The sequence below is a fragment of the Mus caroli genome, chromosome 7 (assembly GCF_900094665.2).
Source record: "Mus caroli chromosome 7, CAROLI_EIJ_v1.1, whole genome shotgun sequence".
NCBI classification, from domain to species: Eukaryota; Metazoa; Chordata; class Mammalia; order Rodentia; family Muridae; genus Mus; species Mus caroli.
Genome location: NC_034576.1, coordinates 626,306 through 640,724, shown reverse-complemented (window position 1 = coordinate 640,724; position 14,419 = coordinate 626,306). Strand labels below are relative to the sequence as shown.

The following is a 14,419-nucleotide window of genomic DNA, read 5'->3' as shown; positions in this document are numbered from 1 at the left end:
TGTGTGTGTGAGAGAGAGGGGGGGGTGAGGCAGAAGAAAGAGAAAACAGGAGGGATCGTAGACAAGAAAGAAATTTGACTAGAAACTTGACCACAGTGGTAGGAGAGAAAGAAAAGACAAGATCTAGACAGGAAATCTGGGCAACAGAAGGCTGAGCCTCAGCTAAAGAGGCTCAGCTGTGTCAGATTGAAGTTACTTATTTGAGATACACCCTTCGAGATGGGAAGCAGTGGCTAAAGAAAGCCAGAAAAAAGACTGTAACTACACCAAGGCAAGTAAGAGAATTCTTGGGTATCGCTGACTTCTACAGACTCTAGATACCTGGGTTGGAGACCTTAGCTGCCCGTTGTACCCCCTAAGCAAGGAAGGGGAAGTGTTTGTGTGGACCCCAGATCACCTAAAAGCCTTTAGAGAAATGAAAAAGGTCCTACTGATGGCCAGCCTTTGTCTGACCTAACCAAGACTTTCACTCTTTATGTGGAAGAGAGATCAGGGGTCACCAGAGGAGTCCTTACTCAAACTTTGGGACTTTAAAAAAGGCCAGTGGCTTACCTATCCAAGAAGTTAGACCCTGTTGCCAGCGGGTGGTTTCTTGCCGGAAAGCTATTGCTGCCATAGCTCTGCTTGTCAAGGATGCTGATAAACTCACTCTGGGACAGCAAATAACTGTAGTGGCACCCCACACTCTTGAGAGCATTATCCAAAAGCCCCCTGATTGATGGAGGACAACCAACGCTCCTGCGACACATTATCAGAGCTTTTTTTGTTGACTGAACAAGTGACCTTCGCTCCCCCGCTGTCCTCAAGCTATGCTACTGCCCGAGACTTCACCTGCTCATCACTGCGCTGACATTCTGGCAGAAGAAACTGGTACTCGTCAAGCTGGTACATGGATGGCAGTAGCCTCGAGGTTGAAGGTAAGTAGAAGGCGGGGACAGCAGTATGGTGGTGGACAAAAAGCAAGTGATCCAGGCCAGCACCCTCCCTAAAGGGACGTCGGCCCAGAAAGCTGAACTTGTGACTTTGATACAAAGAGGGCTGTTGACATCTGCAGAGAAGGACCTAAGATGCTGTGGCTAAAGGAAATCAGATGGCAAATCTAACCGCCAAACAGGCGGCCCAAAGAGCAATGATCCTGGCAGTCAAGGAGCCTAAAGATTATTATGATGTCAGAGAGACCAGCTTTAGATATACCCCTGAGCACTATCAAGTTATGGACATTATTTGACCCACCTGGGGGCCAGAAATTAAAAGGTGTGGTTAGGTCCTTTGACTACTATGTTACAGGACTCTCTGACTTGGCAGAAGAAATAGTCAAAAGCTGCAAGGCCTGTGCTATGACAAGGTAGAATTTACAGAAATTAAGCCTGCTAGATATGGCAACAAGTACTTATTAGTGTTTATAGACACTTTTCAAGGTGGATAGAAGCTTTTCCTATCAGGACTGAGATGGCCAATGTGATAGCCAAGAAGATCCTAAAAGAAATCTTCCCGAGGTAATGGACCTGCCTTTGTTGCCCAAGTAAATCAGGGACTGGCCAAGATATTAGAGATTGATTAGAAGTCACATTGTGCATACAAGCTCCGAAGCTCGGGACAGGTAGAAAAGATGAATAGAATTCTAAAAGAAACTGGTGAAGACTTTGTGCTCCTTCCACATGCCCATCACTGTCTTAAATGATGTGTCTAAACCTACATGCTGTTGTAATAATAATCTGTAAGCTAAGTTAAAAGGCTTGCAGGTGGTGCAGAAAGAAGGCTGGTCACAATTGGCTACAGCGAACGAGCCAGGTACCCCAAAAGACATCTCACCAGTTCCAGCCAGAGATCTGATCCACGTACACCTCGTACAATCATGCCCAGACCCTCAAACCTCACTAGAAGGGTCCCTGGCTAGTTCTGTTTACTATCCCTTCTTATTCTGTTGATTTCTATTCTCCATATAGAGATATAGACTTCTAAAATTCTAAGATTAGAATTACTTAGTAGAAGAAGAGGGGAATGAAAGGAAATAAAACTTGAGACCTGTGATTCATGTAATGTGTGTCAAATAGCCCAGAGTCATTTGTGAGCTTTGAAACCTGGGGCTGAGAACATAGCAGAACAGGCTAGGACATGCCCAGGCAGGCCCGTCGTTAAGACATTCCTGAGGCTGCTTGGCCTAAAGATAAAGAGAGATAAAGAGAATGACATGCCTGACATGCTGGACATGCCCGACTGACCCGGCACCTCCCTATCTCCCACCCTTCTGACCTAAGTTAAATGTTAACAGGCTGCTAATGTTTAAATGGACCAATCATGTGAAACCACACCAATTCCTCCCCCAGCCCCACCCCTTTTCTATAAAAAAACCCTAGCTTCCAAGCCTCGTGGTCAACACCTCTGTCTCCTGCGGGAGATATGTGTCAGCCCGGAGCTCAGTCATTAAACTACCTCATGCTTTTACATCAAAAGAAAGAAAGAAAGAAAGAAAGAAAGAAAGAAAGAAAGAAAGAAAGAAAGGAAGGAAGGAAGGAAGGAAGGAAGGAAGGAAGGAAGGAAGGAAGATGACTACTTAAGGTAAGGACTCAAAAGCTTTATAAATGGACAGGCTGAAGAAATAATGGATATGCAGGAGGAAGGTCTGAGAAAGTAGAACAAACTCTTAACTCATAATCACTTAGAAGTGACTGCTTGAGAAACAGGTTCTTTCTGCAGATATTTCTGGCCTTCAGACAATATAAAGAAATGAGACACTATTCATGGATTATAATGATACCTTGTTACCCTCTATGATGTCGGTGCATGTCTGATAATTGGTCCAGGCCCAAGGCAGTAACGACTGTCACCAGGAGAAAAGGTTTTCCATGCCTCAAAGAACAACCCAAGATCAGAAGAAATGTGAAGCTATTACCAATGCAACACGAGGTGGGGTTAGGACATGAGTACGAAAGTTTGTTTATGGTTAGTCTTATTGCAGAAGGAGACAAGGTGGTTAATTTAACATTATCTGCAGGTACATTATCAGCACATTTCTTGTATTTTGCTGAGAGATCCTGAAAATGTACCTTACATCAGGGGTCTTTGAGTCATATCAGATTAGAATAGTTTCTGATTGTGGGACTATACGGAGCTTTCTTGGCCTTCACATGCTTCAGAATAAGCCAGGGTGACTTAACAATGAATTTCTTTTCTATGAACACATTATATGCACTCTGTCCAACAACAGGTCAATTTAGAGTTTTTAGAAAAAGACACTTCACTGACAACTGCTGAGCATGTGTCATAATAAAGACATAAACCTTAACTCTTGATGCAGCTTTCCTTTGCAGTGTCCAACCTGCATAGATTAATGCCAAGCTATGCACAGGGAATCTAAGAGAGACAGGATCTTTTCCATATTTTCTGTCAATCATTATATATACAGGAGTCCAGAGATTGGCACTGTCCACTCATTGGCCCCATTTTTCCTGTGAGCCATGGTGACTAGATGGCCATCCTGCATGCACCAAGAACAGCTCAGACATCCTGTAACATGATGAAGAAGATATGTGGAATAACATGAAGAAGACTCTGTCCCAACATCATGGCACTTCTGAGAACAGTTGACAACAGAGATCCTGATCAAGAATCTAATATCAGTGTGCACATAAACACCATGCTTTTACCATGTGTTCTGCATTCTGAACATTCAAGAAGATTGATCTGCTTAAGTACCTTAGAGATGGTAGATTTGTGTAGCTTACATTTATTTTATAATGATTAATTAATTAGTTGTATGAATTATCTCCGTGAAAACTCTTGGAAGTGTCCGGTGGTTTGAATAAAAATGGCTCCACAGGTTAATATATTTGAATGCTTGATTATCAGGAAGTGGTACTACTTAAGAGGAGTTAGGAGGTGTGGCTTTGTTGGAGCAAGTGTGTCTCTGAGAAGAGATGATATTTGAGGGTTCAAAAACCCAATCCAGACCACATGCTTCTCCTCCTGCTACCTGTGAATATGGATATAGAAGTCTCAGCTATCATGTCTGCCTAAGTGCCACCATACTTCTAGTCATAAGGATAAAATACTAAAACTCTGAACCTGTAAGTTAACAACAATTTAATACTTCCCTTTGTAAGTACTGATGTGGTCATGGTGTCTCATCACAGTAACTGAACACTGATTAAGACAAAAGTTGGTAACAGAAATGTGACTGGTCTGATCACATGGAATTTGGAGTGTGGGATTTTGAATTAAGATAGCAGTTGAATATTTTAAGTGAGGTTTAATGAGCTATCCTCAGAAGAAAAGAGACGACAGTGGTACCTGGGAATATTAAGGATTGTAGGATCCTATATATATTCTAATAAGTAGCATGGACAGTGTTCCTGTGATAGTTTGGTCAAGAATGTGCCCTTGTCCTAAGAAATCTATTTGACAATAAATTGAAGACTTCTGGATGATTGGCATTGCAGATGATATTTTAAGAGAGCCTAATATTGACTGTATGACGCGGTTATTAGTGTCCTCTACTATGCATATTTATAGTGAAAGGGGAATGTGGAGCAAGGAAAAATATAAAATTTACAGTTTGAGGACAAAAGGAGTACCAGGAGGTGTAATGGAGTTAAGTGTGATGCTAAAGGAGATAAAAAGTTTTAAATAAAAGGTGTATACTTAATGAAATAAAGGGTGTGGTGATTTCTAGGCAAGACCCAACTCAGCTAAGATTTCAACTTGTAGACAAGTTTAAGCAGTGAAGGAAATAACCCAAAACAGAAAACTGTAAGAATGTATTTGAACAACATAGCCAAGTCAGGGTAGTTTAGGGTTAGAGTTAGGGTTACCATTCCAAAAGAGGTCAAAGGGAGTTTAATGAGGAAATAGTGGAAGAAAACAAGATCAAAAAACCAGCAGTGAATACTCCAAACTCTGCATCACAATGTCTGAATCAAAGAGCTCTTCAGATCTCCAACTCCTGTTAGCTTTGTTGCATGCAACACATTTCTCTCTCCTGAGATTGATCTACACCCAGACATCAACTTTCCTTGGCCAGTATCCCATGACTCTGGTATCTCCAATATTTAGGGGTTATCAAGGAAGTCCATGCTTCACCTTTACAACTTCATGCAGTGGCCTTTCTGGGACTCGATGTAGGGACGTCACTGACTTATACCTTGCCTCAACAACTTTCATAACCACAAAGCGAGTTTCCACAAACATTTTCTTTATCCCCGACTCTAAAGCCAGAACATGGCTGAAGATGCCACATTTTCTGCTTTCTCTTCATAGCAATAGAACACTGACTAAGAAAGCAAAACTAGTGTCTGCAGCTATGTGAAGTTAGTTACATCATTAAACAAGGAAAAATGGCCAATTTCACACCTACTTGAGAATCTGAGAGGTTCACAGGGTTGACACCTTACTCCATTGATATGTAGTTCCTCCTCTGGTGTCAGAGCCATGAGAATGTTTGATATCTGCAGCCACATTATCTTCTGTATTTTACAAGTCTATTTACTCCGACTTTGATCATTCACTATCCTTGTCAATTGTTCATGAACTTTCCTCTTCTGTATTACTCTCTGGAGCGTCTCTTTAAATAGAACAACCCTGTAACTTAACTATAACAACATAGTAGTAAATTCTGATGTAAAACCTTTCTTTCTGAGATTCCACTTGACATGAAAAATCAACACAACAATGATAACCTGTATATTTCCTGGTGGATCCAAGAGTCAGGACAGCTCACCTTTTTCAGGAAAGAGGCTTAGCCTTATCTCTCCCATTATGAAGACATGCATGTGAATGTAGAGATTTGCCTTTAGCTCCAATAAACAGAACCACCCTGTCTATTGCCACCCACAATAGATGGACAGCCCCAAAATATGAGTTAGGAATTAGTTCAAGGGATGGCGGGCACTCTGTCTGTACCCAGGTTGCTTTGATGCATGTTCTTTAACTGTTAAAAATGTATGTAAAAGATTTACTGACATGATCAAGGGTCTTATATAATTGCAAGAAAAAACGGTGTTCTTATTAAGTGTTTATTATTAATGTACTAAGGGCATATGCAAATTTTACCTGGCAGTGGATAGTTAGGGAAGATACCAGGTTTATTTACCATTACCACTGTCCCTGAGTGGGATGAACACAGATGAGGCAGACATTAACAGTGTTGCAGAGTCATGGCTGCTTCTAATAACACCTGCCTTGGCCCCATTTTCCCCTCTGAGTCTTGTGGTGCTGAGGACAGAGTTATCCCAGGGCTGCCTCTCTCTAGCCCACTTTTTCCAGAGGAGCTTCTCTCTTCATACAGGCCAGGCATTTTTCTCTCTGGATTCAAACAGGCAACAGTGACCTTTTCTTTTATCTTTGTCCCCTCCACTTCCTCCTACCCCTGCCTTTTTAACTAAAGATGCCTCCTCCCTTGTGAGGCCACAGTGACTGGGGAGGATCCTTGCCTGTCTGCCCCTCCCTACTCTGCTTTTTAGCCCCTTGGCTTCCCAGACTCTTCATGCAGTTGGTTGTAAATTCTTCCAGGAGCTGTTTTTCTGTCTACTTTTCAGGATTTAAAAGAAAAAAAATTCAAAAACTTACAAAAAAAAGTTTAAGAAGCAAATTGCAGAGGGAGGAAGCAGTGACATTTTTTGGTAATTATGCTTTTTTTTAATTTTTAGAATTTATTTGTTTTTACTGAGGGTCAGCCATTGATACTTCATCAAATAACCATTTCTTTACTGAGTTCAGGTAACCAAGGAAGAGCCACACCCTTGAAACAAACAACAAAATCGCCTTTAACCTAACTTTTTATATGATGTCTCAGATGTCTCAGTTCCCTGTAACTTTGCACACAAGCGTCTGTTCAGTTGGTTTGTAACTGTTTTTTGTACTTGGAGAGAGTGTGACTATTGAACTTGAAACCTTTTACTCCAGGAGTCTTGGTAGTTTCTGGTGGGCTTAAGCGGGTGAGAGGGTGAAGGGAAGGTAGGGGTAGGGCCAGCTTCCCTTTAGACCCTAAAGTTCCTCCACCACCACCACCACCACCACCACCACCACCTCCATTGCTCTTCTAGGTGCCAGACCTCCAACGTTTTACAGTGGTCTTTTTAATTACTCTCACTTCCCCTTTACCCGAATGTTCTAACAGGACTTTAGCAAACTGCACTTAGTACAAGATGTTTTACCCTGTTTTGTTTTGTTTTGTTTTGTTTTGTTTTGTTTTGTTTTGTTTTGTTTTGTTTTGTTTTGTTTTGTTTTGTTTTGTTTCAATAAATGACTTGGCACCTCTTATCAAAAAAAAAAAAAAGCAGTGTTGCAGAATCATCATTTACGTATTCACTGTTTGCAGAGAGTCTACTATGAGACCTAGCTAGAGCACTGGGGGGCACAAGAGCCTGGTGCCTGAGAAAGACAGTTCTCCTTCCTGTGGGACTACTGAAGTACTCAGGACTCCCTGCCTCCAAAGACGACACCATGTTTTCTGTTCCTCCAGACAGGCTTTGTCGTTCTGCCTATGAGGACTGCTACAGCCTCTGGGAGGGGATGTCATGGCATTCACCTTCACAGCACTGCTCTGTTTGGGTGAGATGTGAAGAACGGGGATCCTGTGGTTTAGAAATGATCCTAACCCACAGCTGAGAACTCACTAATCAGGAAACACCAGGGTCTTGGGAGGTTCATCTAAGGGAAATATGAGCTCTATCTTCAGGAACAAATTTTTCATGGGTAACTCTTTTCCAGGTCTAACTATACCTCAGGAATGTAGTACTAGCAGGTGAGTGTCTGCAGATATCTTGTCCCATTCTCTTCATTATACCCTGGATCCATGCCTGTGAAATGAGGATGGAAAACAATGCCTATATGGTGATACTTGGGATGGCTAGAGGGTCATGGGATTGAGACCTGCATTATCAGAAAGGTCCTAGCTGCTTATTTTCTTGAAGGGATCCTCCCTAAGCCTATCACCAGAACATAGCCAGACACCATAGACACCTAGCAGAGTAAAACAATGATCTTGAGTGAGGGGACCACAGAAGCCAAAGAGCACTGAATCTATAAACAGAGAGGCCTATATCAAAGGTGCAAACAGAGTCCACTGTAGCTTTGAACAAGGCTGGATTCTCCATCTGAAAAATTGTGCAGCATCATGCAGTGTGATATTACTGTTACAATCAGATTTCTGCTATAGGACCAGAGCACAGTAACCCCCTATAGAACTACTGGTGACAAGTGAAAGGAAACACAGTGTCCTCAGAGTCACATTTGACTGTTAAGAAGTTGGATTGCTCTCAGGTTTGCCTTTAACCTCAATACCCTTGAGTATAAGGATATCTGAGTACACGGACCTGATTCCTCCTTCTCTCCTAGAAGCCTATAATGAGTTCAGACTGTTGGCCTAGCCCAGGGAGGAATATTATTGTCCAGTGTGTCTCAAGCAATAATTTAACAGGTTTATTCCAATTAAGGCAGGACCACAAAAGCTCTCATGGACCATGGACTCACAGTATAACCACTCTTCTGGGAAGTTTGAAATCCTGTTCGCTCTGAGCTCTTTGACTCCCAACCAGAGGCGGACAGTCAGATGCTGCAGCAATTATAGGAGCAAACCATGGGTATGGTCAAAACCTAGTAAGCCACTGGAGCTGCTGCTCTCAGGAGAGGCATCTTAGCCATTCTCTACAATAATGTTAAATGGGATACAAGTGCACCTAGAAGACTAGGTGTGTGGCATGGTCAAGAAGCCAAATATCTTTAGCTCATTGATGCAGAGCACAGGAGACAATGGGACACAAGATACAGAATCCTAGGCAGACAGTGACAGTAAAATAGCAGGGCATTCGATACAGAAACGTAGACTCAGAAATGAGCATGTTGCACTCTGTTACTTTGGATCACCTTAAGTGACATCTCGTTTTTAGTTAGACCCACCCCCTTGTCCTACTTATTGCAGGAGTACTCCACAAGTCAGGCTCTGGGATCACCTCAGGATTCCCCATGACTTACTGTTGTTAGTGGATCATAGATTCAGAACTGTATGTTTTGCATAAAGAGGAAAGCCCTCAAACCTGGGACACCCAGACCCCAGAGGAGCCTGAGAACAAGGGTGAGTTTTCCAACTCTTCTGTGACATATTACAATGCCAGCTGATGTCATGGCTAATGTCATAGCTCAGCTTTCTGTTCAGACCACAATGTTATCCTGGAAATAGAGGGGACAGTCGGGGTCTTAGGCCAATGCTCTGTGCTCGATGAGTATTTCCCTCCAAAAAGCCTAGCCATGGAAAGTATTGTGGGTTTGTGACCTCATGTAAATGACCATTTCTTTCTCTCCTAGGAATGTACTACAATAACCTCAGCCTGTCAGCCCTTCTCAGCCCTGTGGTGATTTTTAGGAGGTATTATTACACTCCAGTGTCTCTCAATTGAGGGATATGAAAAGTTTATTCTCACCAAGGAAGATAAAAAGTTTCTCACCACCCTGGACTCATGGTCCATACACTTTATTGGGCAGTACCAAGCCTTGTTATCTATATCCATAGATATATGACCCCAGACCACAAAGGAACATGCAGATGTTATGGTTACTACAAGAATTGCCCACATTTGTTGTCACTACCCAGTGACCCTCTGGAAGTATACATCTCAGTTGAGTCAGATGCAACACTGAGAAATCCATTTTAGAGGGTCTAAGCTCTTTGCCATAGCTTTGGCCTTTGGGAGGAGTTCCCTGTAAAGAGTGACTATTGGAAAGCATAATTTCTTAGCAAGAACCACACAGCTTATTAAAGGCCTTACATATGTAAAGGAAGATGGGAGGGGAATACATGTTTGTAAAATCTAGTTTCACAATCCCTAAGCCATCATCTTCCCTCAAGCTATCCTTAAACTCTGTCCCATCAAGACACATACTGAGACTTGGAAGCATATTGACCCTGCAATGTTTCTCTGGCATCAACTATGGCATGTGTGATCTGTACAAAGTGGGTGAGCTAGTGTCAGCCAACATTATAACTAACAAAGATGGCTTCTTTTTGGCAAATTTCATGCTTGGCATTTTTAACTACTTCTCTGGGGTCCAATTCAGAGATTATGGTACATACAGCCTCTCTTCTGAGTGGTTATATTATATTGAAATTCTGAATACCCTGGTCATGGATAAGAGTCTGAATAGATTCAATTATGTACTTAGATTCCACATAGGTCCTGACAGAGGATAGAGGAGCTGATGGTTGGGAAGGGGAATGGGTGTCATAGACAGGAATTGATGCAAAGAAAGAGCTAATTCACAGAAGGGGTATAAGTTGGAGGAAAAAAACATATCCCAGGTTGTGAGAGTCAGGTTTTGCAATGTCACAGCACAGAATAATGAAGATAGAGACTCACTTATTCTCTTCTATTTAGGACAGCTCTCTGTTACATCATCCTTCTTAGTACAGCCACATTGTTGACACAGGAGATAGTCCTACTGTATTAACCAAGAAGCATTCTAGACCCTCCTATAATAACCAGGGATGCCGCAGACCCTCTGGGTCCCTGTGTCTGCATGGAACGGGTCTCTAGTCGCAGGTGGGCAAAGCGTGGATGAGATGACAGACAGATGCACACAGGAGAGGTTGTGTAGAATCTGAATGTATTTGTCAGGTCGAGCATCAAACTTTTTATAGTACAGAGAATACAAGGGGTTGGAAGTCACATAGAAGTTACCAGGTACAAAACAAAGGAATAACTTCAACAGGAATTACAGGAACCAGGTAAAGGTTTACAATAAAGATAAAGCAGTCCTGTCTAGGATCAGCTTAATGACAGGCAAAAATTTCACACTTTAGTGTTAATACCTTTGAACCTTGTGAAGGCTAAATTCTTAACTTATCTGGAGAATCTCCATTTGTCAGGAGAGTATACCAACTTGCTTTTGGTATGCAATGTAGCCTGTGCTAAAGATTTCTATCTCAGTGAGATTCCTTGGCTCTTTCTGCAGACTAGTTGAGCCACTGGCTCTGTCTATTGTAATGCTTAATTGGTTACTGAATAGGTTAACTTCCTTGCTGCCTTCTCACAGGATTCTAAGCTCTGCGGCTTCTGGGATCTTGGAACACTGGGGAAACTAACTATAACAGAATTAATCTTAAGAGGCATTTATAATAAAATATTAAAAGAGAGCTCGTAGATCCATACACCAGACTAACTCGGGAATAGAGTATGAGAATGAGAACGCCAAAACTCCAGGAGAAGAGCTTCCTTGAAACTCTTTGCCTCGTGAGTGGCTTTTAGGCTTCACAGCCTGTCAAGCTGACTCGACCAGAGTGCTGTGGCACAGGGACACATGACCATTCACATTTATATAAGATCCAAAACCATAACTCAATTTTACCTGACAGAATAAACACACTGCTCCTAGGCCATCTTCCCAATAGACATATTAAGGAATCAATCAGTAGTGACCCAGAAAGAATCTGTACTAGCCACTTGTCCATCCACTATTTTTCTTGTCAACTATGATAGATTACCTTTATCCAAAGATGGAGAAACTGATATCCCTGTGTTCCGTGGCTTAAAGCCCTAGGCTAGGCTTCCTTTGAAGCCTTGTTCTTGGACCCCATGAACAGCTCCCAGTTGGTGAAAGTAAAATACTATTGTATATGTTGCTCTCTATACCACCTGCCCCCCAGTAAGATGCTGAACAGAAAGGAGAATTCCATCAAGTCTAGAAAAAGGCCTATGCACAGTTAACATAGTTGCTACTGGGGAATTGCAGAAGGTGATGACCATGCTAAAGGTTGGCATTTTATAAGAGAAGAGTTTAAAACAGCAGGCTGATAGTGATAGAAAGTAACAGTAACCACAGAGACTAAGGTCTTCAGAAATGAGCAATAATAAGATTTCACCTGAGAACATGTTAAGAAGTTCTTAAGTTATCCTTCTCTCTCATACAACTTTAAAAATCCTTCTGTCATTGCAACCAGGAATAGTGGTGTCCTTATAAAAAAAAATATGATCTTGCACAGTAAGTCATGGATCTGGAAGGATACTGTATTCCTATCCTGTGGTAGACACAAAATCCTTAACTAAATAAGTGCAAGTAACACATTCTGGCATATGAGATGAACGGAAAAAAAAAAAATCAACAGTAGTATTCTCCATATTCTCCAGAAGTCAAGGTTGGTTTAAAAGTATAAAACATAAACTCACCTCTCTCTTTCTATCTCTCCCTCCCTCTTTTTCTTTCCCTCTCTCTCCCTCCCTTTCTCTCTCTCCATTCCTCTTTCCCTCCTCCCTCTGTGTATGTGTGTGTGTGTTTCATTCACAGAAATAAAGAGAAAAATGTTTCCCCAAGTAAAGGAAGAAACAATATTTAAATGTAGGTGAATAATCAATATCAAAACCCACTTACTCACTTGGAGAAAAACAAAAATTCACTCAATGTCCAAACCAAAAATCTCTGGATACAGTGAGTGTACTCCATAAGTCAAGGTATGTTTAAGAATGTAAAACATAAAACTCATCTCTGTATATGTTTTTCATCTACAGAAATGAAGTGTTCCCTCAAATAAATAAAGAAGAAAAATATGATTAAAAGTCAATAATCAAGATCTGAACCAGTTATCCACTTGGAGGACAGAATTTCATTTGGTGCTCAAAACTGTGGGAAGCTACATACGCCATTACAAGATGGCGCTGGCTACCGCTGGCCACTGCCCGTAAGTTCGGGTAAACAACCAATGTGTGCATGTGAATAAGGGCTTTGTGTCAAGTCACAGCCCATCCCAGGGAATGTAAATGAGGTACTGAAAGCACAACCAATCAGGTATAGGCACGCCACTCCTAGGCCTATATAAGCAGCGCCAGTTCTGGGGCTCAGGTCTTTTGCCTTCGCTATCAAGCTCTCCCAATAAACATGTGCAGAAGAATCCTGTTGTGGCATCTTCCTTGCTGGTGAGTCGGGCGTCCACACAAACCAACAAAACCCTTAATACAGGGTACCTATACAAGAGTCACACAAATGTAGGGTTGGCACTCAAAATTTAGACATGTTATCCTACTCAAGACTGACTAATTCAGGTCAGAAACTCCCCTACTTCTCACCATAACCTTTCCTGAGTAACAACAGGTGCCATTTTCAGCTAACAAAATTCTAATGAACACATTTCACTTCATGACATACTCTGCAGTGTCCATCTCACCATATGCACAGTTATTGGAGAGAAAATGTCTATCTCACCTCTGAGCCCAGGACTGTGATTTTGGTGTGTGAAGGATGACATGAATAAATGAGGTTATGTGGCAAGTTTGGAGAATAAGCATGACCCAAGGTCCTGGAGAGTTCCATTTCACCATCAAATATGATGCCTCTACTATCTCTGTATATCTAATACATCTTCATTAGAGAGGACTGAGGATGAGCTATGTGTGGCTTTCAGTCATCTGAAATGAATTCATCACATGGAGCTCATAAACCAGAAGGGGACAGCATGTATTCATATTAAAAATATTTCCTGTTGCTTCTAGTCACCATCTGCATCTGAAGCTTGGGCTATTCCACAGCCCTCTGTGCACAGGACCCATCAAGAGAAAGCTGGTCTCCCAGGAGTGCTCTCACTCCTGGGCTCAGAGGTGAGAAAGCCACTTTCTCTCCAATAACTGCCCAGGGCTAGACAAGCAAGGAGCATACAGGACACAGAAATAGTGGAGTGGCTGGGACAGGATCCTTCTGGTCGCCATCTCCACCCAGAGCTTGAGCTGTTCCAGAGACCTCTGTATACAAGTTTGACCAGGAAATAGCTGGTCTCCCAAAAGTGCTTACAGGCTTACAGGCATACAGGCCGACAGGAGGGACAAGATCTAGCCAGAGACAGCAAGACCAACTAACACCAGAGATAAACAGATGAACAAAGGCAAGTACAAGAACGATACCAACAGAAAATAAGGCTATTTGGCATCATCAGAACCCAGTTCTGCCACCACAACAAGTCCTGGATAACCCAACACTCTAGAAAAGAAAAATCTGGATTTAAAATCACATCACATGATGTTGATAGAAGAGTTTAAGAAGGACATAAATAACTCCCTTAAAGAAATGTGGGGTTTGGATGTGGAGTCGGCAGACTCTCCACTCAATCTTAGGACCTCTGGTGAGTGGAACACAACTTCTGCCAAAGGCAGGTCTGAACGCCAGATATCTGGGCACCTTCCCTGCAAGAGGAGAGCTTGCCTGCAGAGAGTTCTCTGACCATTAAAACTCAGGAGAGAGCTAGTCTCACAGGTCTGCTGATAGAGGCTAAGAGAATCAGGAGAGGAACAAGCTCTAACCAGAGACAACTATAACAACTAACTCCAGAGAATACCAGATGGCGAAAGGCAAACATAAGAATCTTACTAACAGAAACCAAGACCATTCACCATCATGAGAACACAGCACTCCCACCTCACCCAGTCCTGGGCACCACAACACACCC

At 42.2% G+C, this 14,419-nt stretch overlaps 1 protein-coding gene across 1 annotated transcript in view; it reads left to right on the top strand.

Moving 5' to 3' along the window:
- Positions 1–8,459: 8,459 nt before the first annotated feature.
- Positions 8,460–14,419, top strand: part of LOC110297349 (leukocyte immunoglobulin-like receptor subfamily A member 6) — a 27,399-nt gene continuing 21,439 nt past the window's right edge. The window contains 4 exon segments of the mRNA XM_021166095.2: positions 8,460–8,543; positions 8,980–9,070; positions 9,359–9,504; positions 9,507–9,616. Of these exon segments, the coding sequence (XP_021021754.1) occupies positions 8,460–8,543; positions 8,980–9,070; positions 9,359–9,504; positions 9,507–9,616 (431 nt within the window).